The sequence below is a fragment of the Lottia gigantea genome (genome assembly GCF_000327385.1).
Source record: "Lottia gigantea unplaced genomic scaffold LOTGIsca_2, whole genome shotgun sequence".
Taxonomy (NCBI): domain Eukaryota; kingdom Metazoa; phylum Mollusca; class Gastropoda; family Lottiidae; genus Lottia; species Lottia gigantea.
Genome location: NW_008708400.1, coordinates 375,510 through 401,668, shown reverse-complemented (window position 1 = coordinate 401,668; position 26,159 = coordinate 375,510). Strand labels below are relative to the sequence as shown.

Sequence of the window (26,159 nt, the reverse complement as noted above, 5' to 3'; positions counted from 1 at the left end):
TAAATCTGAATTGTAGTACGTCTGTAATTAAATAAACAGGGGACTACTAAAATATGTTCCATTATGTACCAGACGAAAATTAGGGTAAAACTAATGACAGAAATGCATCTTTCCTTCTAAAATATTCATCAAATCGTATCTGAGCATACCTGAAATAAAACCAAAAAGCAGTTGCTATCAGATGATAGACTCATCACTTATCATATGGACAATAGGATGTTTGATGTATCTACAATTAAACAAATCTACAGACAGGTGTGAAAGCAGTCTAAGTTGCAATTATTTTATCTAACATTTATATGTTTTCTTTAAAAAGACAAAGAATACGGATACACCTATGGTTCAGACATTTCTTAGATCTCCAAAAGAGATTAATAGAAAACAATTTCTAGCCAAGATACAATTTTGTTATTTCATTTAACTTTTTTACATGTAGCAGAATGAAGTTTCACTGAGAAGATTAATGAAAGCACGGTTTCTTTAAGTGGTCCAAAACTTTACTTTACCCTGTCAAGAGTCAAAGAAAACAGTGACTGCTCTGCTCATTCGGTTTACAGACTTACTCGTTTCAATATCCCATATAAAAAAAAATATTACTTACTCAAGAAAATCAAAATCTATTGAAGAATTTTTAGCTTGGATGATACCCCATACTCCCCAAAATAAATGGGTTGCCTGAAATACATATTTCTTACAATAGATACCGAAGATATGGTCATTTTCTGTCAAATTTTCAGACTCCTACTTTGTAGTAGTTTTTGGTTGTGGATCAAAATTTTGGAAAGCCTTTGTTTCTGCACATAAGGCTAATGGAGGCAAGCAATGTTCTGCAGTGTACAATAAGGAAATCTTGACAGCAGTATCAGCTTACTATCTTTGATTTTAAAGGTTTATTGCTTGTATCACATGGTTCGATATCCCATCAAACAGATTGAGTATTTTTCCCTAGTCAGACGTTTACTTTAACTTTGAAATGACCTTAAATGAGTTATTGTAAAGGAAAAGTTCTCCTCTTTAAAAGTGGATGGAGTTTAATCTTCAATTCTTTTATGTGAAGGTAACTGATTGAATTATATGTGTGCATATCCCAATTGTTTAAGCATATTCAAACTGAACTTCCAGTTTAGTGAACAAGAACACACTGTAGGTCACCAAGTTGTTTTAAAGTTAGTGATTTAGATCTGAAAAATGTAAGTCTGACATTAAAACCATGTCAACTCACCAGCACACATTTATTTACTTGTACATATAATCTTTCAATATCTGTTGAGGTTACATCTGAAGCCTTATGTCCTTTAGCTTCAAACCAGTTTTCTAAATACACCTTTAGCCATTTCAGCTGAAATTCTTTACTAGGATATCTATCATAGTCCACTACATCTATCCCTATAATAGGTAAATGCATTGCTTTAATGTCTTGTGTCCATCATCTGTAAAATGATTAAAATGCAGATCCATATCTATACTTTAGTGTTATTTTTGCAGGTAACTTCATTTGCAATCTAGGATCTGACCAGATTCTTCTTCAATTTGTGTTCTGTGTAATTTTGACTCCATTAGCATTAAAAGTTGTCATAAATTATGATAACCAACCAAAGTTAAAAGTATAAGTCAAGTAAAATTTAAATAAGAATATTCCAGAATCTCTTGCATTAACTAATAGTGAATTTGTTTTTCATTGTACACATCATTTGATTGGTTAAATATTAATTGACACAGAACAGGTGATGCATACCATTCTCATCAGATTATAGGTGGCAATTGAAGTCACCCACAGAACCAACAGGAAACAAATCATTCAGATAATTTCTAAGGGCCTATGTGATAACTACAGAAGAAAACAATTGGTCGTACATTTGCATACATATTTCCTAGTAATATTAATAACAATGGGAAAATTATATCAAAAACTATTTCAGCTAATATACTTGAAAAGATAATTAATTCTACACAGGATTAGAGTATCAAATTTTATGAAATTAATAAATTCACAAGAGATAATACTGTATATAATATAATCTGTCATCAGAGGTGTCTTATCACCATGAATTATTCAAAATAATATATTAACTTATTATAGCCTAAAATACAGGACTTGATGTGAACAACTCAAGTGAAAATTTGTAATTTTTCTTATGAAGGAAATTACCCAGCCTAATTCAATTATTTCAAACAAAATAGGTTCTATAGGCAGATGAATACTGAATATATTTTTAGGCTCTATCAGATGCAAATATTAGATGGAAAATATATTTTTGGGAAGGCACAGCTTAAGGCTGATATTTCCTTATTTTCTTTAATTAAACTGTCCTGGATAATTGCTCATATGAATAAAATAAAAATTACCACAATAAAAGATATAACATGTACCTGCAAATTCAGCAAAATGATCCGCTATATCATATGCTTGATAATTATAAAATGCATATTCATAATCTATAAATCCTACTTTATCTGAAATAAAGCAATTTTACACTAAATCTTTCTACAGGATTAATGAATGGACATGGATATAATTTGTATTTTGGGGAATATTGCCGAGTACTGTAGAATATTTCTGATTACTGTAGAGTATTTCTGAGTACTCTATAATATTTCTGAGTACCGTAGAATACTTCCGAGTACTGTAGAATACTTCCGAGTACTGTAGAATATTTCTCAGTACTGTAGAGAAATACAGATATTGTAGACTTTGTAGACTTATATCTAGAGCTATATTTTTGCCATTATGTAGACAAGAGATAATGAAAATACACCCCCCACCCTCCTACCTAAGTTCACTGACCTGCTTTTTTATCATAAATAATATTATTTAATAATAAATCATTATGGCAAAACACTATTGGTGACTTTAATGCTTCCAAATGACTTTTTATTTCCGCTACTTCTAAAAATAATTTTTCTTGACTTGGTATTTTTGTACTGTATCTATAACATAGATATATTGTAGAATTATTGGATGAAATAGAAAGAGTCTGTTAGTTACTAAGTTATTCCTTTTTGAAAACCATTTTGTGCAGATAATAATTTTTCAATTTTTTGATAAAACTTTACAAAAACTTTTGTTTAATCACAGGTTGTGAATGAAAAAAATGATCTTTCTTTGTCATCAAATCTTTACGTACTATATTCTGCAAATCAAATCAAAATGTACAATTTTCCTGAAAGTGCTAATTTTGTTAATTCTAGAAATATAGAGATTGCTCCTCTCTTCATATAGCAAAGCGTCAATCTCAGGTGTTTCATGAGCATGCTCTAGTTCGGGCATGACACCCACCTCTACTACAATGGTCAAAATCATTATGTCATAAGTAGTAGACGTAGAAATAGATAATATATACCTGTCTTGTTGTTTAGGGTTGGCAAATGAGGATGGTAAAGCTTCTATATAATTATTCAGTTTATGATATAAATATGTTTTCTGTTCTTTATCAGTATTTTCTAGACTATGAATTTTTACCATTTCTTTTGTAACTTGCCTGAAATGTTGAACATTGCATGATTAATTTACAATCTCTTATGTTTTATCCACTTTATTTCATTACCATACCAGCTGATAAAGCTCAATTTAAGTCGTACAGTTCTGCTACAATTCAACAAAAATGTACCTTTAAATCTACTAGACTGTATTTTAATTTTATTCATATTTTAATGTATTTTAATATATGTAATACTATTGTGTTAAAAACACATGGTGAGAGCTATTTTTAAAACTTGCTCAATTTACAAATTAGGCCGAATAAATTCATCTTCAGTTTTTGAATTACTAATGTATGTATCTATATTCTTCAGAAATTGGTTAATCCATATTTGTAAGAGAGCTTACACATAAATAATATTGTTGTTGAAAAATAAAATAACCATATAAAAACATATAAAGCAGCGCTTACTCAACCGGGGTCCATGTGCAGGTCCTTTCGGGGTAAAATTTGGAAAATGTGGGAATTAGGGGTAAAATTGTACAAAAAGGTGGGAGGGGGAGAGAAATTCCTTCAGGGAATTTCTTAAATTGGACAGAAATAAAAATTTAGTCTTCACTGTTAAAAATTCATAGCATGAAGTCTACTGACAGGGAGCTATAGTATACAAATATCAGCTTTCTAGTTGTATGAATGACCAGTTATCAATGCCCTTCTGCAGTTATATGTTTCAGTTTCAGGTTTCCATACCTTAGGTTTTTAGCAATTTGATGTTGCTAGAGGTGTATGGCTGAGAAGTGGGGTGGTTGATCGTAAAGGTTCAGAAGTACTGATATAAAGGGAGATGTATGTATATGGAAGAATTTTATCAGATGCTGAATTAACTAGATATGAGTCTGATAGCACACATGAGTGAACATTCTTTAATAAATGTCAACAAGAAAACTTAAATGTCAAATAATCAATGTCACCATTATTAAAATTTTATGTAATAATGAGAATTATTTTTTTTTTGTTATAAAATGATAGATTAAAATTCTTGTTCCACCATTTTTTTTTGAAATATTTGTATATACATGTCATAATTCTCATGAATATTCTATTTCTGAAGCAAATTTATGGCTTTTTATATCGCTATTTTTTTAGAAATAAATATGCAATACTATTCTTGCTTTAATTGCAATTTGGAAGAGTATACTTTTGATATTTTACAATAAAATAATGCATAACTTATTCCACAAAACAATTAATGAATCCATTTCAAAACCATTTTCAAAATAACTTATAATTAATATAATACAAACCATTTTCAGAATAACTTAAATCACTGAATATGATGATACAAACCACTTTTAAAATAACTTATAATCAATATAATACAAACCATTTTCAAAATAACTTATATCACAATGTGTTGAATACAACTTTCAATATTACTTATATTCCAATAAAAGTTTTCACTGAACATATCTCAAAATAACTTATAATATATCACAATGTGATGATATTTCAATGAACCATTTTCAATATAACTTGTATCACAATTCACAATAAGATAATACAAACCATTTTCAAAATAACTTATATCAGTTTTAATATGATATTTCAATAGTCCATTTTTATAAGTAGAATATAATCAATATATAGGTTGAATATAACAATATTTATTAAACTGGTATCTTTATGTTGATGTTGTATATTTACATACTAGTATACAAACAAACACAAATTGATACTTCGTTGACACAGGGTTATACTAATACCTCAATCATAACTCAAGTTCACAAACCAAAGGTCAAAACTCAGCTATTGAAAAAATGAAATGGAGTTTTACTTTCCTACTACTGACTATGCAAAACAGAAAATGACATCAGACAGTGACATTAATCAATTATTTTTTTTTAATTCAACTGTTCAAGGGACAGGTTTGCCATCTATTTGACCAATTGCACTTTAGTCTCTGAAACAGAATAAATCAGTAATAGTGTTCACAGCTCACCATCAAAATTTTAGCCTTCAATTTCATGTGTCCAGAATTATTTTGAGACTCTGCCATACATAGAAAAAGACATATTGAAAAAGGAAGTGAAATTACTAATTTCAAGTTTTTTGAAGGAATAATGTAAATATCGTACATTTCTAGTACTTCTGAAGACCATTTACATATATTCAAGAGTCAAATCAACCCCGAAACGGCAAACCTGTCCCTATTAGTGATCTATAACTTTAATGTAGCTCCAAATGAGGCAAACAGCAAAAATGGAAAAAAAAGCTTTAAAGAAATATTTGATAATGTGCAAGTATAAAATGCACCCCAGAAACAAATATGTTGATAAAAAAGAAAACGGCCTACCTGTATATTTTTTCCTCTGTGACCATATCTAAACCTAAAGTTTGACCTTTAACAAAACCATAAGCCATGCCATTATTAAATGCACAATATAATGGGGGTGAACTTCCTGTGGCAAATAATTTAACAAATGTTTGTCTTTCTGCATCTCGATCAATGATTAATTCTGTTTTTTCTCCAAAAATTCGGAACATAACCACATCTTCAGGATCATTTAATAAACTCACGCCAAATAATTTGTTGGTTATTCCATCGTTAAAATGCTGTTAAAAAATCAAAAAGCTTATTAGGCTAATACTACATATGGCATAATAGTAAAAAAAATTTAGGGTAACATGGGGGAGTACGTCCCATAGGGCAAGATGTCTCCTTAGTCATCAGATGGCGTTTTTATCTGTTCTCGTTAGTCACATAATCTCCACCAACATCCAACCATGTTTGTAGCTAATTTGATGGCCTGGTGAAATTCTTAAAGATAATAAAAGGTTTGTATCAGTTTTCATCATATTTGGAGTGTAGGTCGTAATTATTTCAATTTTATTCGAAAAACAATATTTATATCTAGTGAGACATTTCAGCATTCAGCCTTTTAACATTTCTTGATCACCTGTTTACAAAACAGTTAGGGCTTTGTGGCATGTCGACCTCTTATTATCGAGCGAGACGCACTTACGGTGTTGACAGAAAGAAAAAAAGTATAATGTTGAGTCATGAACATTTGTTGATCTTATCCTTAAAAATAAGGCTGTGGGACATGTTGCTCTCTTGATTTCAGCGGGGTGAGACACACTTAGGGTGTTGACAGATGCTCTTTCATATTTAAAATAAGTAAAGTGGTTGCTATATAAAGTCATTAACCTATCTAATCTAGAATGATAATTTTATTTATCACGATCCATACAATATCATTCAACACAATTTCAATTTTCTTCAAAAAAGAGTTCACAGGGGGTGTGTATGTTACCAGAAACATGCATGTATAATCTTAGCTTACTTGAGCCTACCTATTATTGGCCTATTTCTGATTAACAGCATTTATGGTATCATCATCTGCTTAAAGATCATTGCTGGCTTACACAAATACAGCAAACGACAATATTACAAAAACTATCTAAATTTCATAAATCCAAAATTTAGATAATTACCAACAGATAGATAGATGAATATATGTTAAATTCCTACACAACATTTAACCATCATCAAACTCTCCTTTCTTCTTTATCATTTACTAAGATGTCCTTAATAAACAGGTTCAACTGTATCAAATCGAAAAATGCGAAATTAAGATAGAGTTTGGTTCTAAAATAATAGACCCACCTTAATTTTAATGTTATCCAAATCCCAATCGGGTCTCACAATTCTCAGGACTTTTTTAGCATCTTCCTGTTCGTTTGACAAATCAATTGTCAAGTCCAGAACGTAATAACCATCATTGTGTACTCGAGCCATTCTATCGAGGGTCGTAACGCTTAATACACAGTTCACATTATGAGATTCATTGATAGAGTTATTTATATACCGAGTTACTTGACCGTCTAATATCAATCTTGATAACCAAGTCTAGACTGTATTGATTATCCAGACGGTTTATACTTGTATTTAAAGGTGCAGTGCAGTCACTATCAACCCAATCCAACTACCAACTACTACGACTACCAACAACTACCTAGTTTGCGATATCAGCATCCGCTGGAAGCGAACGTTAACTTGTCATCTACCTACCTACCTCAGTATCAACCAACCATCAGTATAAACAACAAGAATGACCATGATCAAAACGAGTTTGGAAGAATGAAGAAGATCGAGTAACTCCCGACACACCACCCAGGGCCGAGTTTCAGCGCCATGTCATTCCACCCGACCAGATCTTACGAAGTATCAACAACCAAACCGACAACACAGCATCATCCAATTTGAACCAACCCAACTACCAACTACTACGACTACCAACAACTACCTAGTTTGCGGTATCAGCAACCGCTGGATTCGAACGCTAACTTGTGATTTACCACCTTGACGCCTGCACGAACCCCTTGAGGCCAGAAATTCGGTCAATCTCAGATATTTCGGCGCCCGGGGGGTTGGCTGTGACCCCTAAATACGCTACTAGTATAGTAAGACAGAAAAAGGCAATGTAAAATTTGATTTTGATTTTAAGCTTAGTCTATGTAGCCTACATAGCCCAATCCCATCATTAGAGTTCATTCCATTAGATTTCCAGTTTTCAGAATAAAAGTCACTTGTTCGTCTGCGCTACCATACCATGATAGCATCTTCAACCAAAGTGAGTTTATTCGGGACCTGGCCTATTCAATTCAAAACCGGGGTTTTCGCGGGGATCAAAGTCATTCCTAACTTAGTGCTGTAACAGGTACCATAGGTGCAAATTCACAGATTGTACTAACATTATTTTGCTAAATATATGCGATGTATAACGTAATACATCACCTTGCAAACGTGCTATAGTAATAATCATTTTATATGTAAGATTAAGAAGGTTATTTTGATCTATTCTATGCAGAAATATACAATACCTTGATTTTTCATAAATTTATTAGAATATTAATAACCATTCTGTCAAAATGGTACTTTAAAATCGACGCCCATATAATAAACTGTATTGTGTCTATATACCTGCGAATACAGTATACCCAGCCATTTTTAATAAAAGGAATATATTGGCTTGTAGTTGTAACAGGTGTTTAAATCTACATATTTATCAATAAAATTTCTATACTATTCTCAATTTACGTACACAGTTTTAATTGGCATATATATGACTCATTACTGCAAAATATTTATATTTTCCCTAAATCTGAAGAATTGATAATTTAGTTTCTATTCAGTATCGTGGATATAGCCTATAGTTTTTGTGGATAAAATGGATTAAAATTCCCACAATTTTGTGATAAGGAATAATTTCTATAGTAAAGTGGGTTAAACATCTGTTTGACATATATTTCTATGGATATTTCATGAACTTTTAGTCCACTGCCATTTTGTTGTTTATTTGTATGTTTCTGAATCATAAGAGACAGTAGCATAAATCGGACATTTTATTTTATGTAAATTGTTAATGTTTGGAAAATGAATAGACTCGATGCCATAATTGATAAATATTTTGAAGAAGGCTTGTTAACATTGACAGGTAAATGTTAATAAAAATTATGGTCTGAAATGAAGTTATTTTCTCGCTTCAGATGTCTTCGATCATGCCGTCATTCTATCTGTATTTCTTTGCCTGTTCGCACCGTCTGTAATCTTAAATGAGCCTGTGTAATATTTTCTTCTGTGTGTTTCTTTAATGATCTGTAAAATCCTTATAATGTATAACGTTTCGCTATGTAGTATTATGTAATACCTAAAGCCTAGGTATAACTCGTAGTATGTCTATATTTCTTTAGCATTTGTTATATTCATATCTTTAGATATATATTTACCCATGAAATATCCCTTTTTATATAAATGTAATATCTAAAGAGCTTCGAAATATTTTTTATATTCCCTATATCTTTTAACCATGATATTACGACTGTACGAACGATACTAATTTTAAACACTCGGCCTCACAGATAACATACCATAAACTGAAAAGTAAGAATGTGTACTGGATTCGTTGCTTTCATATACAATATAGTTGGTACCTATATTTAATTATTCAACGTTCTGTTTAAGGTGCAAGAGATAAATATGGATACCACATCATCACATTACCTGCTCATCATCTGGTGTCCATGGAAACGATGGATGCCAGGTATTTTGTCGCAGTCCTTCACAGATATATTTTGTGGGAACATTTGGTGTTTCAAAACAATCCAGGAATTGCAGTGCTGCTAAATTTAAAGAACACGAGAAAATCAGTTATACAGATTGTTGCAGATGCATTGACCATCTTAGAGGTATGCAACAATTTTCGTACGATTCACACTTGATTTAAAACGGTTCCTTAGTCCCCAGTCTTTCGTTTAGAGCCTACTTTACCGAATTTGGTATAAATTTCATAAATCAATTGATTTTCAGTCCAAGAAAAAAACTATCATTCAAATGGTATACATAGTTAAACCAGATACAAGAGTAAAGTCGCATTTACTGAAGAAATTGCTTGGTATTAAACCACCACAAAGATTGGACAACCCACGACAATTTCAGGTAAGTGATTGACAATAGGAGGGATATAACTAAGTTTTCTGTAGATTCAGGAACTTTCAACCAAATATAATTGTAGACGATACATACGTAGAATTTTCATTCTTAGAAGTGATATTTTCACATTTTATCATACATATATTCAGTTTGATGGTCGATGGGCTCTTTCAATAAACTCTCTGTTCAAAATGACTAAGAAATGCAATAACAAGTAACTAATGCGGTATATAGCAATTTTAGCCTTCAACCCTTGTCAATAAATAGATGAAAGAACATCTAAGAATCGCATCCATGCTTGGCGTCCTCATAGAAATATTTTCTTTGTAGATCCAAATGGTAAAGACATTGGAATTATTGAGAAATTATATAGAACCTGGTCAATTAACTAGAGATTACGGTGGAATGTTATACCATGATCACCAAGCTTGGCTCAAATTCTACAAGGTAAGATTTCTTGATAAAGTCCCTTTAACTACCCAAGGAAAGACAACTCATAAATTGTTGCACTACGAATATAAAATAACGGAATATTTCGTTCCATAGATAGTCCTAGATGTCAGTCTCGTTATAAAGTAGCACTTTTTGCATAAATAGATCAAAAAATTATCCAGGATACTACTAACTAGCAGTTGGATACGAGAAAATCATTTCTTTAAAGCCCTTTGATGTGTCAAGGGACATAACTCCTCTTGCAATGATAAAATAAAATTTATCAAAATAAAATATTTTACAGAAAACCGAACCATGTCTGAATTCTGCTAAGAAATTAATGGTACAGCTGCCTGGTATCAAAGAGAAGGTTGAACTATGGGAAGAATATGCCAGCTCAGATCATAGTGTTGATCAACTTCATCAAGTATTAGATGATATCCCCCAACAGTTTGAAACACTTTTAAAGTAAGAATCACAAAATTTCATTTTGCAAATTGCAATAGGAGCTAATATGGGGTAGTTTTAATGGAGGACAACTTTAGCCTATACATAACGAAGATGGCAAATATTGAAAGGAAACAAGCCTTATGAACTACATTTCTTCAAACATCTAGTTTTCCTAGATAGTGTCCTCTCTCTGTAGATGTGCTTGACACAATGATAGTATTCTGTGGTCAGAATATCAGACTAAAAATGAAAAAGCTGGAAAATGCAATACTGTATCAATTTAAAGTTTAAATTATGAAATACTTTTTCACCAAATTATATTAATGAGTTTTGATTTCAGAGAGTGTAATTTTGAGAGTGTGTTAGAAGATTGTAAGCAGTTATTACATGTCCTAGAAACAACAGATAATGATATAAACAATGCATTAATATCACCAGTTATTGTTACAATACGTAAATATTACCAAGATTTAACTCAATTTCATCAGGATTTGGTACTCTTGTATAAAACTGCTGAAACCAAGATATCAGCTACTTTCCACCTTCTGAAATGTCATGAAAAAGCTAATAAGGTAAGTAACAAACCAGCTATTTTGATGCAATGATTGTTGTCTCTTTAAAATGTCTCAAACTATAACAATATTTCTACCTGTTTTACTATTTCTATTTGGAACTGTTGAAAACGTATTCATTTGATATTCAAACAGGCCAATGAATTTAGTCTTTTTATGGTTTGTTTTGTAAATACGACAACAATCATGCAGGAAATATATGAATAAAGGCAACACCTCTTGATTGGTCATATAAAGCTATTTGGATAAAGTAAAATAGTTGCAGACAGTTTTATGGTAATCTTATTTTGTACATGATTGTAAATATATAGTTAATTTTCAGATTGTTAAAATTATAAAAGAAGAATATGAGAGCCAACTTTTAGAACATCCTGCTGTTGGTTTGTCTTTAAGTCAAGCTGAATTATATAGAAATCATTTTACATCATCAATATATCAACCATGTAAGGTGAGTGACTATATTGCAGCTTCACCAAGAAAAGATATCACACAAAGTAACTTTCACACTGATCAAGACCCTGTCATTGCTGATGATTATTATGAATCATTTTTCTTGCTGATTGTTAAAAGGTCTTTTTGCTTGATTGTTTTAACATAATTACATTTTTCATTGCTGATGATTATTATTAATTCGTTCATTCCTCATGATTGTTATTAATTTGTTCATTCGTCATTGCTGATGATTATTATTAATTTGTTCATTCCTCATGATTGTTATTAATGTGTTTATTCGTCATTGCTGATGATTATTATTAATTTGTTCATTCCTCATGATTGTTATTAATTTGTTCATTCGTCATTGCTGATGATTATTATTAATTTGTTCATTCCTCATGATTGTTATTAATGTGTTTATTCGTCATTGCTGATGATTATTATTAATTTGTTCATTCCTCATGATTGTTATTAATTTGTTCATTCGTCATTGCTGATGATGATCATTAATTTTTTTATTCTTCATTGCTGATAATTGTTATCAATTATTTTATTCATCATTGCTGATGACTGATGATACTAATAATTAGATATTTTGTTATTGTGCTTGATGTTTATGACTTTTTGTCATTGCTGATTTTTGTTAAACATTCTACTTGTCATTGCTGATTGATTTTTATCAAAAACAGAAATAACCATAAAGATAACATATTAAAATGACTCATTCATTACAAGGTCACCAAACTTTCACTCTCTGATATTCTATTTATCATTTGTTATTTGTTTTGATAATGATTATTTTGAAATATATTGTAGAATCTAATCAGTGAAGCAACTGATATTTTAGAAGAATTAAAGAAAGTGGTTACAAAAAGTGAATTAAGAACAAGTATTACTAGTCAGCTGACAGCTACCATAGAACCTTTTACATTAAAATTACATACAGTTCATGAGAGTTACATACAATTACATATCTTCCATACTTTACTGACCAAGGTAATTTGGTTTCAAAATTCACATATCCCTAAACTCTAAGATACATAAGAAGAAAAAACTTTGTATCAATAGAATATTTGCAATAAAAACCTGTGAAAACACTGTCAATTGATCTTCCAAGACACAGATACAACAAGAAAAGAAATCAATGATGTTGAAATACAGTTTTTATATTTAGTTAACAAGAGTCACTTTTCAGAAAGCTTACTTTGGTTATAGGCAGCTTAAAGTAAATCAAACTTCTGCTATTGTTACAAATATTATAAAGTCTTCATGGTTTGTTTCAGTTTGGTAAATGGTATAAAAAGGTGCTCAAGTTTTTGCCAGAATATTTGAGAAAGCAGACGGAAAATGAATCTCAAGATAAAATTATCAATATGCCTGATGAATGGAATTATACAGTTGATACATTTTTATCTAAACACCCACCACCTAGAGAGGAACATATAGTTAAAATAGACCATGATATGCCTTCCTTATTACCAAAACAACTAAAACAACAAGCACATTGTTTGGCCATTCGGTAAGTATTGAAAATTTTGTAAAAAGAATGTTTTCCATATTAACAGCATACATCTATCAGAAAAATATTTGTTTGTTGTAAAGTGAAATAGGAATATAACTCATGAAAAGCAAAGGTTTAGGTCCTAAGCAAGTGTAAGAAAATTATAATTCTCATATTGTGTTTGATGCTTGATTTCAGCACCAAATTGTTGCAGAGATTATTAACTAGCAGACGTCTTCCTGTAAAACTCATCAAGGCTGCTATGACATGGAAAGATGAGCTTCAACCACCAGTAATACCCCTTAAACTGAAACCACAAATCAAAATCAGCAGTCCATCATCTGCATCTTCAAATGAGGAGGAAGAAAAACAAAGATTTAAGCTCAGATCACCAAGACGAAAATCAGTACAAAATGTTTCAGAGAATATGAAGCATGATTTAAGCATTGAAAAAGAATCAAAAGTCAAACCAGATCTGAAAATAGAATCTCCAAAACCAGTAGAAGGAAGTAAAGAAAGATTCATACGCCTGACTTTTACTCCTAAAGATTTTGAAGAAGAAGTTAATGCCAGACAGAGGTTTTCTTTCAGTGATGTTGTAAAGGATACAACTGGTTCAGAATCAGGAATTGAAGTGGTTGATCCTGAAGATCCTTATGACACTATAATAGATAAAATATGCGAAGTCTCTAATAGTCCTATATCTAGCGATCTCAAACTCAAATATGTAACCAACTTATTAAGATGTAGTCTTCGAGATGCTGAACTCCAAAAACCAAGGTATCAGAAAAATACCAGAAGAGCCAGACGTCATTCTAAATTAAAATCAGCTTATGGAAAATCTGTGGGAAATTTGCTAGATATGGAAAGACCTAAAATTCACGAACCAAAAATGTCTTCCTTCCATTCTTTAAGGAACTTAAGCGAGATTGGTGTTGACAATGAAGTGCATCCCTCAGGCTCTGAACTGTTTCTGTCATCTTTAAGACCAACTAGTTCATTACATGATTTATACTCGGAAGTCGAAAGATCGCCAGGAGTAGTTGGGTTACCAGAGGCAACTGGAATGTCTAAGTGGTATCATGGATATGAAAGAAAAGCTAACCAGAAGCCTCTGGAAGAAGATTGTTATTCTGAAAGACTTCAAAATGATATAAGAAGATTGCAGCGATGTCACTCAGATAGGTCAGCGTTTTTAAATTTCTTCCCTCTGAATGATCTTTTCATAGATGTTGATATCTAAACAGAAAGGTTATACATACAATTATCTCAACTTTTCAATTTGGAAAGTTTTTATCCATATTTTATGTTGTAGAATGGAAGAAGAGAGTATTTTGGAGAAAGATAAACAAAGACTAGATGAAATAGTTATGGAAGCTGAACTATATAAACAAGATAGAGTAGAAAATAGTCTCAGAAGATCACATGATATTTTACAGGTAGACAGAATTTGATAATATTGATATTGTCAACATAGTTCAACATTGTGATTCACATATGGCTTGATATGTCTGAAAATAAAGTTGGTCTGAAAGTTGGTAAAAGAGAGAAAGAGAAACATATCAGTATAATACATCACAGTTACAAGAATAAGCGTCATTACTTATATGTAACATATATTCAGATCTATCTGCATTATGAAAAGATTCATACTTTGAGTAATACAGAGAGTAAAATGGACACCATGTTCTCTGCTTTTGTGGATGTCCATTTCATGTATGTGGATGTTTGAAACAAGAAAGCAACTATTATTCTTAACTATAGCATAGATGGCATATGGAAGTTGGACATACAAATAAAATTCATAAACCATAGAGTTTCTAAATACTGCTTATTGTAGACAAAATTCCTTTTCATCCCTGTAAACTTATTTTAGAATGAAGAAATGAGATTAAATGAAGATATGAGCAATTCACCAACTTGGATAAGAAATTATGAAGACTTAGCATCAGGCCATGCAGCAGACTATCGACATCCTAAATCTGATTTAGGTTATGATAGTGTTTCCAGTCCAAGAACATTCAGTCGTATGACCGGATCATCCAGACCTATTCTTAGCAGTAAAACATCTTATGAAGATCCTGACTACCATTATGAAACTAAACACAAAGGTTTGAGAAATTCTGGACATGCTTTGTCAACTCCCACACAACAAACTTCCAAGGCAAGTCAAGCATTGGGTAGTATTTTGCCTAGATTTAACAGTACTGACGAAATAGATGAGTTCTGTGTTCAGCTGAAGTCTAAAAGCTTATATAATAAGACTGTAGCAGAGGTACATCAAAGTGATTTATGCCATAACCAGCCTTCAACAAGTCAATACAGAGAAGATGACAACTTTTTAGATGACACAGATTTTTATTAATTTTGTTATATACCGGAAATGCCTTTTTTGTTCTTCTAAAATCCTCAATATGATTACAATCTGTAAATGTGGATGGTTTGTATAGTGTTTTTTCGTGCAAACCATGATCTGACGAAATCAATATGAGCCTCCTGTTAATATTTAACCAATCAAATGCTCTCTTCAATAAAAGATTTTCTTACTATCATGTGATTGATGATTGGATTTTTATTGTTTAACATTGAATTGTACCATCTGACCACTTTTATATGTCCACTTTATTTCAATTTCACAATATTGTTATGTTATATTGTATAAGATTATATCTATTTATAAAATAAAGATTATGTATCATCTGTACATCTGAAATATAGTACCAGGCCCATGGATAATACTGCCAATGTAAGAGATTGATGATACATCAAGGAGATAATCTCTTACAAACAACAATTGCTATTAAGTATGATACTTATTAAACCAATTGCATTTTCATTTACCAATTCAATTAAAATTTAGTATCTATACAAAGCTGAATGATTAATCATATCATCAATACATGGTAGATATTCTACAATGTCCCTGTGCTTCACACATGCCGATATCCTATTTGTTTATCATGTCCTAGGAACAGAAAGGGCCAGATGTAAACAGGGATACAATGATACATATGATTACAAAAGGTTATGACGATAAATAAATAAATATTTAATAATAAATACAATTTGTATTCTTGCACAAACCATAGTAAACATATAAATAGTAGTAGCGAATCACTTTCAAAGGTGATATAGCATGTCATTGCAGAAAATTAATTCAATTATTAATATTATGCGGTCTCTAATACAGACACAATTTTAACCAAATTGCATTTGTGATAGTGACATCATGATCATGTCAAATTATTCGGTGCAAAAAGGTTCTTATGAGTCCCAAATGTACATACAAATACCAGAAAACTTCTTTTGGATGCCTTAAAATACGTAAACTTAAAATAGCTAATTTATCTGTGAGACGTTCTCTTCTTGCCTCCACCCCAACCAATACTTTTCTCCAACTCAGGTTTTCTCCATGACATCTTTTCTTTTAATTTAATACTTGGTGCAGATGTTGTTTTGATTGGAGGTAAAACAGAGGGTTTGCCTAAAAAATACATGAAATCCAAAATACTTTAGATATCTTGTCATCTATACAGACACAATAAGTGAGATATCCTGTAATCTGTAAATCCAAATACATGTAATTCAGATATCTTATCATCTGTAAATCCACAATAATTTAGATATCCTGTCATCTATACAGTCACAATAAGTGAGATATCTTGTCATCTGTAAATCGAAATAATTCAGATATTTTGTCATCTGTAAATCCACAATAATTTAGATATCCTGTCATCTATACAGTCACAATAAGTGAGATATCATATCATCTGTAAATCCATACATTAAATATCTTGTCATCTGCTGTAAGACAAACATGCACCAAAAATAGGAATGGGAAGGTTTTATGATCTTACCCCAGTAGCTATGTTGTTGTTGATCACCAAAAGAATGTCTTCTGTTCTGTAGACTAACACTTCCAGGACTTTGCTAAAATAAATACGTGAAAATTCAATAAACCAACACATGAACACTAATGGATTTCTCTTACAGGAATATAGACCCTACTTTTTAGTATCTTTAGAACATGTGATTGAACAGCTTAAGAGAATGAGTATTAAAAAAGAACTCACATGACTAATTGTCGATATAAATTTTACTATTCTTTGTCTTTAAAAAATACGCAGTCAGTGGCTAAATTCTTACTTACCATACTCTTCCATCTACCTTCATATTCTGTTTTATTTATATTACCAGTTGATCCAAATCCACTGCCACCATTTAATCTGTAATTAACAAATGTGTATTGAAAAATTCAAAAGTACCATGTCACCAAACCAATCAAAACTGAAAGTAATGAAGTTCACTTACCCTAATAGTAATTATCACAATAATTATAAAGTCACTGTTCAAATAGTGCTCAAATACAATTTTAGAGCGTTATAACTTATTTTTATATAAATTTATTATTACCTGAGCTCTTTCTAAAAGTGCAACATGACAGTATTTGTTACATTTTCATACAAATTGATCTACATCATATTTTAATATTACTGGATGTTTTTCCTTTGATTAGACATCTTCATCAAGTCCCTAACATTATTATCCAGTCTGTAGCCACAAGAATTGACAACTTAACTTTACTACAATTTTGATGAAGGAAGGTAATGAGATGCAAGAATTGTAAGTCACCAAACAGACAAGTTGCCCAATGACATGGCTACTACCTTCTACTGATTCAACTTACTGTGAATGTACTCTTGGGGTAGGTGATGAAATATCATGATGACCAACTTGTGTATGTAACCATTCATATGTTCTACTAACTCTATTTCTATTCTCTGCAGATTTAGCTCTCTCCTGTTGATGTATCTCTTCTAATTTCGCTATATAAAACAAAGATTATGATCAATGATAAGCTTATAATAAATTTTCAAACCTTATCAAAGGTTCACTATTTATTTTATAGACTGATAAATCTATCTATATTGTTTTTAAAAATCTAACAACCGGTTCATTATATGTTTTTATCCAATTGTAGACAAAACATAGCTGAAATCGAAGTTTATCAGTTAAGTAATTGTATACCTTCTTCAAAAAGTCAAATAATATATTCCGTTTTTGCTGCACGGCACTTTGTAATTTGAGTTATTCCAGAGGTTGACATATCAAAAAACACCAAGTACACAAAGAAAGTTCATAAAACAGGTAACAAATTTTAAGAAAGCTTCATAAAGAATCATTACGTTCAGAATAACAATCCCATTTAACTAACCTTGAAAATATTCTTTTCGTGGTAAAATATGTCTGACAGGGGGAGTAACTGGATTCAATACAGCTGTTTCTTCTAATTTACGGAACAGTGCTAATCTTTGTTTTGGATCTAAAATAAAACAAGAAAATCTCCATGGCTTCAACTTTTGAGATACAAGATGAAGATGATTATTGATATATCCAAAATAAGAAAAATATACATAATTTCAGTCAAACTCAAGTGGAACAAATCAGATTAATCATCCAACACATAGTTGGGGCTCTGGTCGCTTTTTGCATTTTTTATGTAATCATATATAACATCATATGAATGTATTTATTTCAAAGAGACGTCTAATGTTGTTACCAAGTTTTCCCAGTTTCTTTTTTCTTTGTGCATTGTATTTCATCTTTTTGGCTCTTTGTAACATCAGTTCAGCTGTTCTAGAATCTTTAAAACCCCTGAAAAAATAAACAACACAGTGTGAGAAGACATAATGCTTAGAAACTGACTCTGAAATTAATCTTACAAATTGTACCATTTGAAAAAACATCACATTTACAACAAACAGTAATTGCAACATTTGAGTAATTGGGACTATTATCTTCCTATGACATACATTCAATCTGGACATTTCCAGATCCAATAGGAAAATTATCCATTAAGATTAAATTACCTGTATTTAAGAATAAAACATGACTACATTAACTTCAATGGTGCTCCACAGAAGAACATAATAACAAAGAAACCAGTGGGGGTCATGATTCAAAATTAACTATGGATAAACCTTGTGTTACTATGTAAAACCAAATTCATGCTATATCTTACCATTCTTCTGATAATTTTTCACTTTTCTTGGATAAATGAGACTCAGCATGACTTCTGTTAGTATGTAAGATGGTAGAGTTCAGTGAGGAGGGTGGCCTAGGTTGTCTACCTTTGTGGATATCTGACAATGGTGAATCCATATTTCTCCAGGCATGTTTTGGTTGTGGTGGAGAGGTTTCCAGTTCTAATGATGGAATAGGCGGTAAACTTCTCTTGCCTGATGGTGGCTTACCCAAAATTGCATGCCTACAAAAGATGTGCCATGCAATAAAAAAATAAGTTTTATCAACAAAGAATCCAATGACAGTATTGATTGCAAAAAAATAGGCAGTTGGCTGCTATGATTACTTATTGCTTGCTTTCTGTTTGACTTGATGATCTTATTTTATGAGTTCTAATGAAAATATGTGTGTAAGATTTACCGCCTTTTCATAAATATAGCTTGCATTGCATGAAAAGAAACTGATCTGCCCAAATAATCATGTGTTTACCTTTGTGGAAATTGAGGAGTGTCTGCTGGTCGCCAATCCATGTCAAAATTATCCTGAAAAAATTAAAAATGGGAACAAAATAATTGTGTCAACCTTTTACAGTCATTACTATAAATGTCACAATTTTAGTCAATAATTGGAATCTTTTAATAGCCATCAAATAAGCTGTTTCTCTGTAAAAAGGAAATAACATATGACAAGTATCTGGATTGCTGAATCCTTTTTTCCAGCAGACATCTAACTTGGCCAGTTTTTTTTTAGCAGTTTTGAAATTGATTCATAACGTTATCAAGGAACTAGCATTATTACCTCATCAAAATTAAATTCATTCATATCAAAATCAGGTAAATCTTCCATATCCTCTTCTGGTTGATGTTGAGCATATTCTAATGCTAAAAATAACCTACATCTTAATCTGTAACCTCTCCATAATGCCTAAAATAAAACATAATTTCTTTATGCATTGAACACAAATCTACAGGTTGTGGTTGTCACTATGAATTCCCTATATGTTTATTCATTAACTTCAGCTGGAGTAATCTTCCTTTGTCAAATAATCTTATTTGGAGTTTTGTTTATCAGCAAAGTCAACCATTTCAATATCCCTTTCATTAGTCCAACATTATGATGATTTTGTTGAAAATCATTACCTGTATCAATGTTGCTCCTCTATGATATTCCTCAGGATAGTCGTCTGCTTGCTGTCTCTTCCAAACATCAAGTAAGTTACGTCTGACAATGTACCCTCTCCAAGCAGCCTGGATTATAATGGCTGCCATCCAAATTCTAGCTCCTTCTTCTTCATCAATACTCATAGAATCACTTACTCTTATGGAACTATTTACTGATGTAGTAGACCTCTGGACAGCTTTCTCAAAGAGGTCCTTTGGATTACTGGAAACTACTGGTGCCTTTTGGACAGCTTGGTTAAATAAATCTTTTGGATTTGTAATGGTTGTAGCATTCTTGACTCCTTGTTCAAACAAATCTTTAGGATTCGAGGGCATTTGTGTGGATTTCTGGACAGCTCCATCAAACAAGTCCTTTGGATTTGAAGAAGGGACCTTTGATGTCAATGAATCACCAGTACTGCTTTGTAAAGCCTTTTCGAACATGTCCTTTGGATTAGAAGATTTAATGCGAGGAGTGTGTGATTGACTGGATTTTGCTTTTTGTGGAGGAGTTGGAAGGTTGATATCACCATATTCATGAGCATAACGGAACTCAACAGCTGTCTGCATGGATTTATCACAATATGTATAGTAGCATTGACATAGTTCACTTTGTTTGGCTGGACCACTTGATTTTAGTTTCCTGATGGACAAGAAAAAAAATAAACAATGTATTATGACATGATATTTGAAAGAAAACAAAAAATATCTTTAAAAAGATTTGAACGTCTGAAGTCTGAAGGACTTCGAATTGGTCATTGATAAATTTGGTCAATCTTCAATAAGGAATTTAAATTTGGTCTATCCATTTAGATCTGTAGGGGGAGTAAACCTTGTTTTATGACTCTCATTTGGTCATAAATTTTTCAAAAAGCATTCTGCTTTTCTCTAAAAAAAAAAAACAGAATCAATTTAGGTTCAGAAGTATCGGTCTGCTATCAAAAATTTTAAAGAACAATACTCACTAATGAACATACATAGAATAGAGAGATTCTATACAAAAAACAACTTACTTGCTACATGTTGTAAACTCTTCATATAAATTATTAGATATTGTGGCTTGATAACAACACATAGTCTCTATAGCACTCACAGGTTTATAAACAGAGTTATCTGCACTTGATATTGCCTCATTATCAACTTTACACAATCTGGGAAATGACTTCTTTAATATACCTCTGAAAATCACAGCAAATCAATAACATTAAACAGGAACCAGAATACTTCCTCTTTTAACGCCAAGAAAGCCAAACACCAGCGTTTAGCCCAAAATTTTCTTGTCATATTGAAGATGCATCTGTCCCAAGCCCCCTTGCCCTTATTCTATGGCACCATTGACTGTGATGTTACAAGACCTAAATGTTTTTAATAATAATTTCAAATGAAGGGAAGACACATCAAAATGATTTCCAAAATATCAAGAGCAATTGTGGTCAAATGATTTAAATTGCAACATAAAACTAAACGTAATTTTGCAATAACTTGTAAACACCATAAACACTTGATCAAGAATGCCAGGTTTTGAAGTTGTGTGAACCACAAAAGATAAACATAGTGTCTGTTCTTACCTTTTATTATTCTCATCAAATGCTGGATTTCCTTCAACTACTATATGTTTTAATTGCTTACAATTACTAAAACTTTTATTAATGCTTTCAGGATCTATAATTAAAAACAATAGAAAATATAGAAATATTGTTAATTTTGAAAATAAACCACACTTTTATTATAAAGATAACTATTAAAAACAACAATACAAATAAGGAATACTTGCCTATTATTTGGTTGTTACTTAAAAACAATGAATTTAGAAGAAACAAGTTATCTAGTTTTGGTAAGTCTTCAATGCTTGAAAGAAAATGCAAAATAAATGTACAAAGTTGAACAGATAATGAAGCAGTTATCAATTTTTGTGATAGTAGAGAAAAACAAATGATGACTATGTATTTCATTAACTTTTGATTCAAATATTTATTGGTATTACTTTTTATAACATATATAAAACATAAATTAGGATATCTAAATTAATGTTCACTGTACCTGTTTTGATCTAGATGTACTATTTGTAATAATGGTAACCATAATGCTGATAATCTTGATAAATCAGATATACTATTATCAGATAAATCAATATCATCTAATAATACACAGTTTGATAAATCAGGAATCTAAAATTATATATAATAATGTAATGATGCATTTGGACCCAAGATTTGTTTGAAGGTATCTTTCTCGACGATTATCTCAGCTATTGGCCTTTGGATGTTTTAAATACAGTAGAAACACGATAAGATACAATAAGATATCTCTTAATATATGTACCATAATCAAGATAAAGTAATACTGACAGTGGTAAATGAAGCCGACGAACAATGTACCACAATCAAGATCAAGATAAAGTAAAGCTGATAGTGGTAAGTGATGTCTACACACAATGTACCAAATAAAGATAAAGTATTACTGACAGTGGTAAATGAAGCCGACACACAATGGACACACAATGTACCATAATCAAGATTAAGATAAAGTAATATTGATAGGTCAGTGCTTTCATGAGACTATGTTCTCATCACCATCTAACACTGATAGTGGTAAATGATATTAACACACAATGTACCATAATAAAGATAAAGTAATACTGACAGTGGTAATTGATGTTAATAAGCAATGTACCATAGTAAAGATGAAGTAATACTGACAGTGGTAAATGAAGCTGACACACAATGTACCATAATCAAGATCAAGATAAAGTAATACCTGTTGTATGTTATTAGAACTAGCATGTAGTTTTTGTAATAAACAGAGTTGTTTGATATCTTCTATAAACTGTATATGATTATTAGAGATATTCAGTATCTGTAATGTCGGTATATCATTTAAGCCCTTCGTATTTAACAGTTGATTATTATTCAGTAATAATGTATGTAATCTTCTTAATGGTGATAAGCCACCTGAAAATATACAGTAAGAAACAAAATCAATTTGCCTTTGATAATTGATAAACTTAAATATTCTGCCTACAAATTTGCAGGGAGCCGAGGGGTCGCGGTGAGTTTTTTTGCGTATCGAAAGTTCAGGGTTCAATCCTGGTCTAGATAATACTTTCAGATTTTTCAACTCGGTGTGCTCCTGTCAGTGATGTGCTACAGGCTGTGCATGTAAAAGATATCACATCAGTTGGAAATCTAATAATAGTAGGCTAAGGCTATGGTTGTGCCAAAGTTTACCTCATTGCATAGCATTGCCCATCCTCATCAGAAAATCAGCTTACAAAAATAGGACAATTTTTTGTTATTTCATTTACATTTGCAATTGCTGAGTTTTACAAATTTCATACGCCTTCAAAAAGAATACCAACCTATTCTGTTGATGTTATTATGAGATAAATCTAAATATCTGATATTCATACAGCCATCTAAACCATGAATAGTTGATATCTTATTATGGGATAGATTTACAACTTGTAACTTTCCTAATTCTTTAATATCAACATATTCTATCATATTATCCTAAAATATATAATAATTTAACAAACTGATTTTGCCAACAGTATTTGTGGTATTGTCAAACAAATCACAGGTGTCAGATAAACAAACTCCACCGGGACAGTCTATTTGTAGAACTTTCCAAACTGGAGATTTGGTGCAAACTCACTGTAGAGGAGCGAGGATCTGGCAAAGGGATGATTCCGCGGTATGAAGATTTGTATTACATGAACAATTTTTCATGAAAATATTGTGTGAAAGCATTATCATAATGCATATAAGGAATAAGAAAAATAGAAATTTCTTTTTTTTAAATTTCATAATCTTGTAAATTTCTTTTATAAGGATACATATGAAAATATTTTGTTTCCATGGAGACAGGATTGACTTACCTGTACATTAAGATATTGTAATTGTTTACATTGTGATATACCATCTACTGTTATCAAGTTACATTTAGTCATAGTTAGATATTGTAAACCCCAACATTGACTTAATGTATTTATACTACATCCTGGTAAATCATGTAACTCTACTGTTGTTACCTGTACAAAAATAGAAGAAATTAACAAAGTGTAAATTAGGGCTGGTTTAAATGCTCAAAATTTATAATGTATAATTACCCATTTTGAATTTTATTAACTTTGGGTACCCAAAACATGTGCTGAGCTTTGCCAACTTAGCTTTTTGAAACATCTTATGCTACTCGGTGACTCAGTTTGTCAACACGCCTGACCTAGTTACCAGAGTAAAATCAAAATCATTATTAACTCTCATGTAAAAGGTGTGAATTAAATCAAATTGCTGTTCTCAATCAAAAATGAATATATACAAAGTAAAACGAAAGCAAGTTGTCAATTTCTTAACAACATGTTGCAACGGAAACATGAGTCCTTATAAATTTACTTTATATAACACTACCAGATTCCAGTTGAGAAAATGTCAAAATGCCTTTCTCACCTGTTTTAATGATTTACACTGAGCAGAAGCCAATATAATTTGATCATCAAGGGGAGGTAACTTCTTAGCAGAGTGAGGTCTTCTTGGTGGTTTCTTACTGCTGTCTGCTTTTAATTTCCATGGTTCATTGCTGATTTTACTGAAAAGGCAGTTCATTATTTCATTAAACGAAAGTAAAATGTTCTATTCATTTAAAAGTTGAATTCTAAGTCAAAACCATGTTTGTATACAAAGAGGCCTCTATATTGGTGAGTTTTGGCTGTTCAGGATTCATGGAATCAACTGGACATTCAATAAAACAAATTGGAAAAGCGTTCAGAACTCGTTCCACATGTGTTGAAAAAATAGTAGGTACACACAGTATTCAAAATGGTAGACAGAGAAACATACAGGAAAATTTTTAATGTGACACGTTCCATCTGGTCGATGGAACATGTTCACCAATCGAGCACCACCTAGAGCAAATTAAGATATGGAAAATACATTAGAAAGCATACCTCCAAGGAAGACAATCTTTAATCCATATCAAACGTCTTGCCTCTAATTCTTCACTTAAGCCTTGTGTCAGAGCATTATATTTTTCTTTTTCTTTCCTTTCCTTTTCTTCTTTTCTTTGTGCTTCTTTTTTTTCTTTCTCTTCTTTTATTTTGCATTTTTCTTCTTCCACTTTCTTTTTTTCTTGAACAGCTTTCAATTTCTCTTCAAGTTTTCTTTTTTCTTCTTCTTCTTTTTTCCTTTGAATTTCAAGATTTTTCTGTCTTTCTTCTTCTTCGAGTCTGAGTTTTTCCTCAGCCCTTTTCTGCTCCTCCTTTAACTTTTCCTCAGATTTTCTTTTTTCTTCTTCATTTCGAATACATTCTTCTTCCAATCTCTGCTTTTCTTTTCTTTGCTCTTCTTCTTTTCTCAATTCTTCCATTCTTTGCTCTTCCTTCTCTTCCTTTTCTATTCTCTCTCTTTCTTTTTTCTCTTTTTCAATTCTTAATTTCTCCTGTTCTTCTCTTTTCTTTCTCTCTTCCTCCAATATCATCTCTTTTTCTTTTCTCTTAGCTTCTGCTTTTCTTTCCTCTTCTTCTTTTTCTCTCTGTTTTCTTTTCAATTCTTCTAACTTCATTTCTTCCTCCAATCTTTTCTCTTCAGTTCTTCTTTTTTCTTCTTCCTCAATATTTTTCCTAATTCAAAAAGCACCTCAATTATAAAAATTCTTCTAAATATTGACAAAATGGCCAGC

General features: G+C 31.4%; 3 protein-coding genes across 3 annotated transcripts; 1 reads left to right on the top strand and 2 right to left on the bottom strand.

Moving 5' to 3' along the window:
• Positions 1-79: 79 nt before the first annotated feature.
• Positions 80-7,262, bottom strand: LOTGIDRAFT_228190 (hypothetical protein; the record flags this gene model as incomplete). Its single annotated transcript, XM_009053137.1, has 8 exons — positions 7,087-7,262; positions 5,773-6,032; positions 3,342-3,479; positions 2,786-2,928; positions 2,371-2,454; positions 1,223-1,386; positions 602-675; positions 80-149 (listed from the first exon to the last, which is right to left on the bottom strand). Exons 1-8 carry the CDS (start codon positions 7,216-7,218, stop codon positions 80-82), a joined length of 1,065 nt encoding a protein of 354 aa, XP_009051385.1. The 5' UTR covers positions 7,219-7,262.
• A 1,594-nt stretch (positions 7,263-8,856) lies between these two features.
• Positions 8,857-15,667, top strand: LOTGIDRAFT_152610 (hypothetical protein; the record flags this gene model as incomplete). Its single annotated transcript, XM_009053136.1, has 12 exons — positions 8,857-8,917; positions 9,445-9,668; positions 9,790-9,918; positions 10,243-10,359; positions 10,649-10,812; positions 11,135-11,366; positions 11,689-11,814; positions 12,618-12,797; positions 13,085-13,320; positions 13,501-14,487; positions 14,618-14,741; positions 15,179-15,667. The coding sequence occupies 12 exons, from the start codon at positions 8,857-8,859 to the stop codon at positions 15,665-15,667; spliced, it is 3,069 nt and encodes a 1,022-aa protein (XP_009051384.1).
• An 8,178-nt stretch (positions 15,668-23,845) lies between these two features.
• On the bottom strand, positions 23,846-25,487 carry LOTGIDRAFT_77718 (hypothetical protein; the record flags this gene model as incomplete). Its single annotated transcript, XM_009053098.1, has 4 exons — positions 23,846-23,995; positions 24,364-24,516; positions 24,932-25,070; positions 25,429-25,487. Coding segments are annotated over 4 exons (501 nt in total), but the record flags the coding sequence as incomplete, so codon positions are not given.
• Positions 25,488-26,159: the final 672 nt, after the last annotated feature.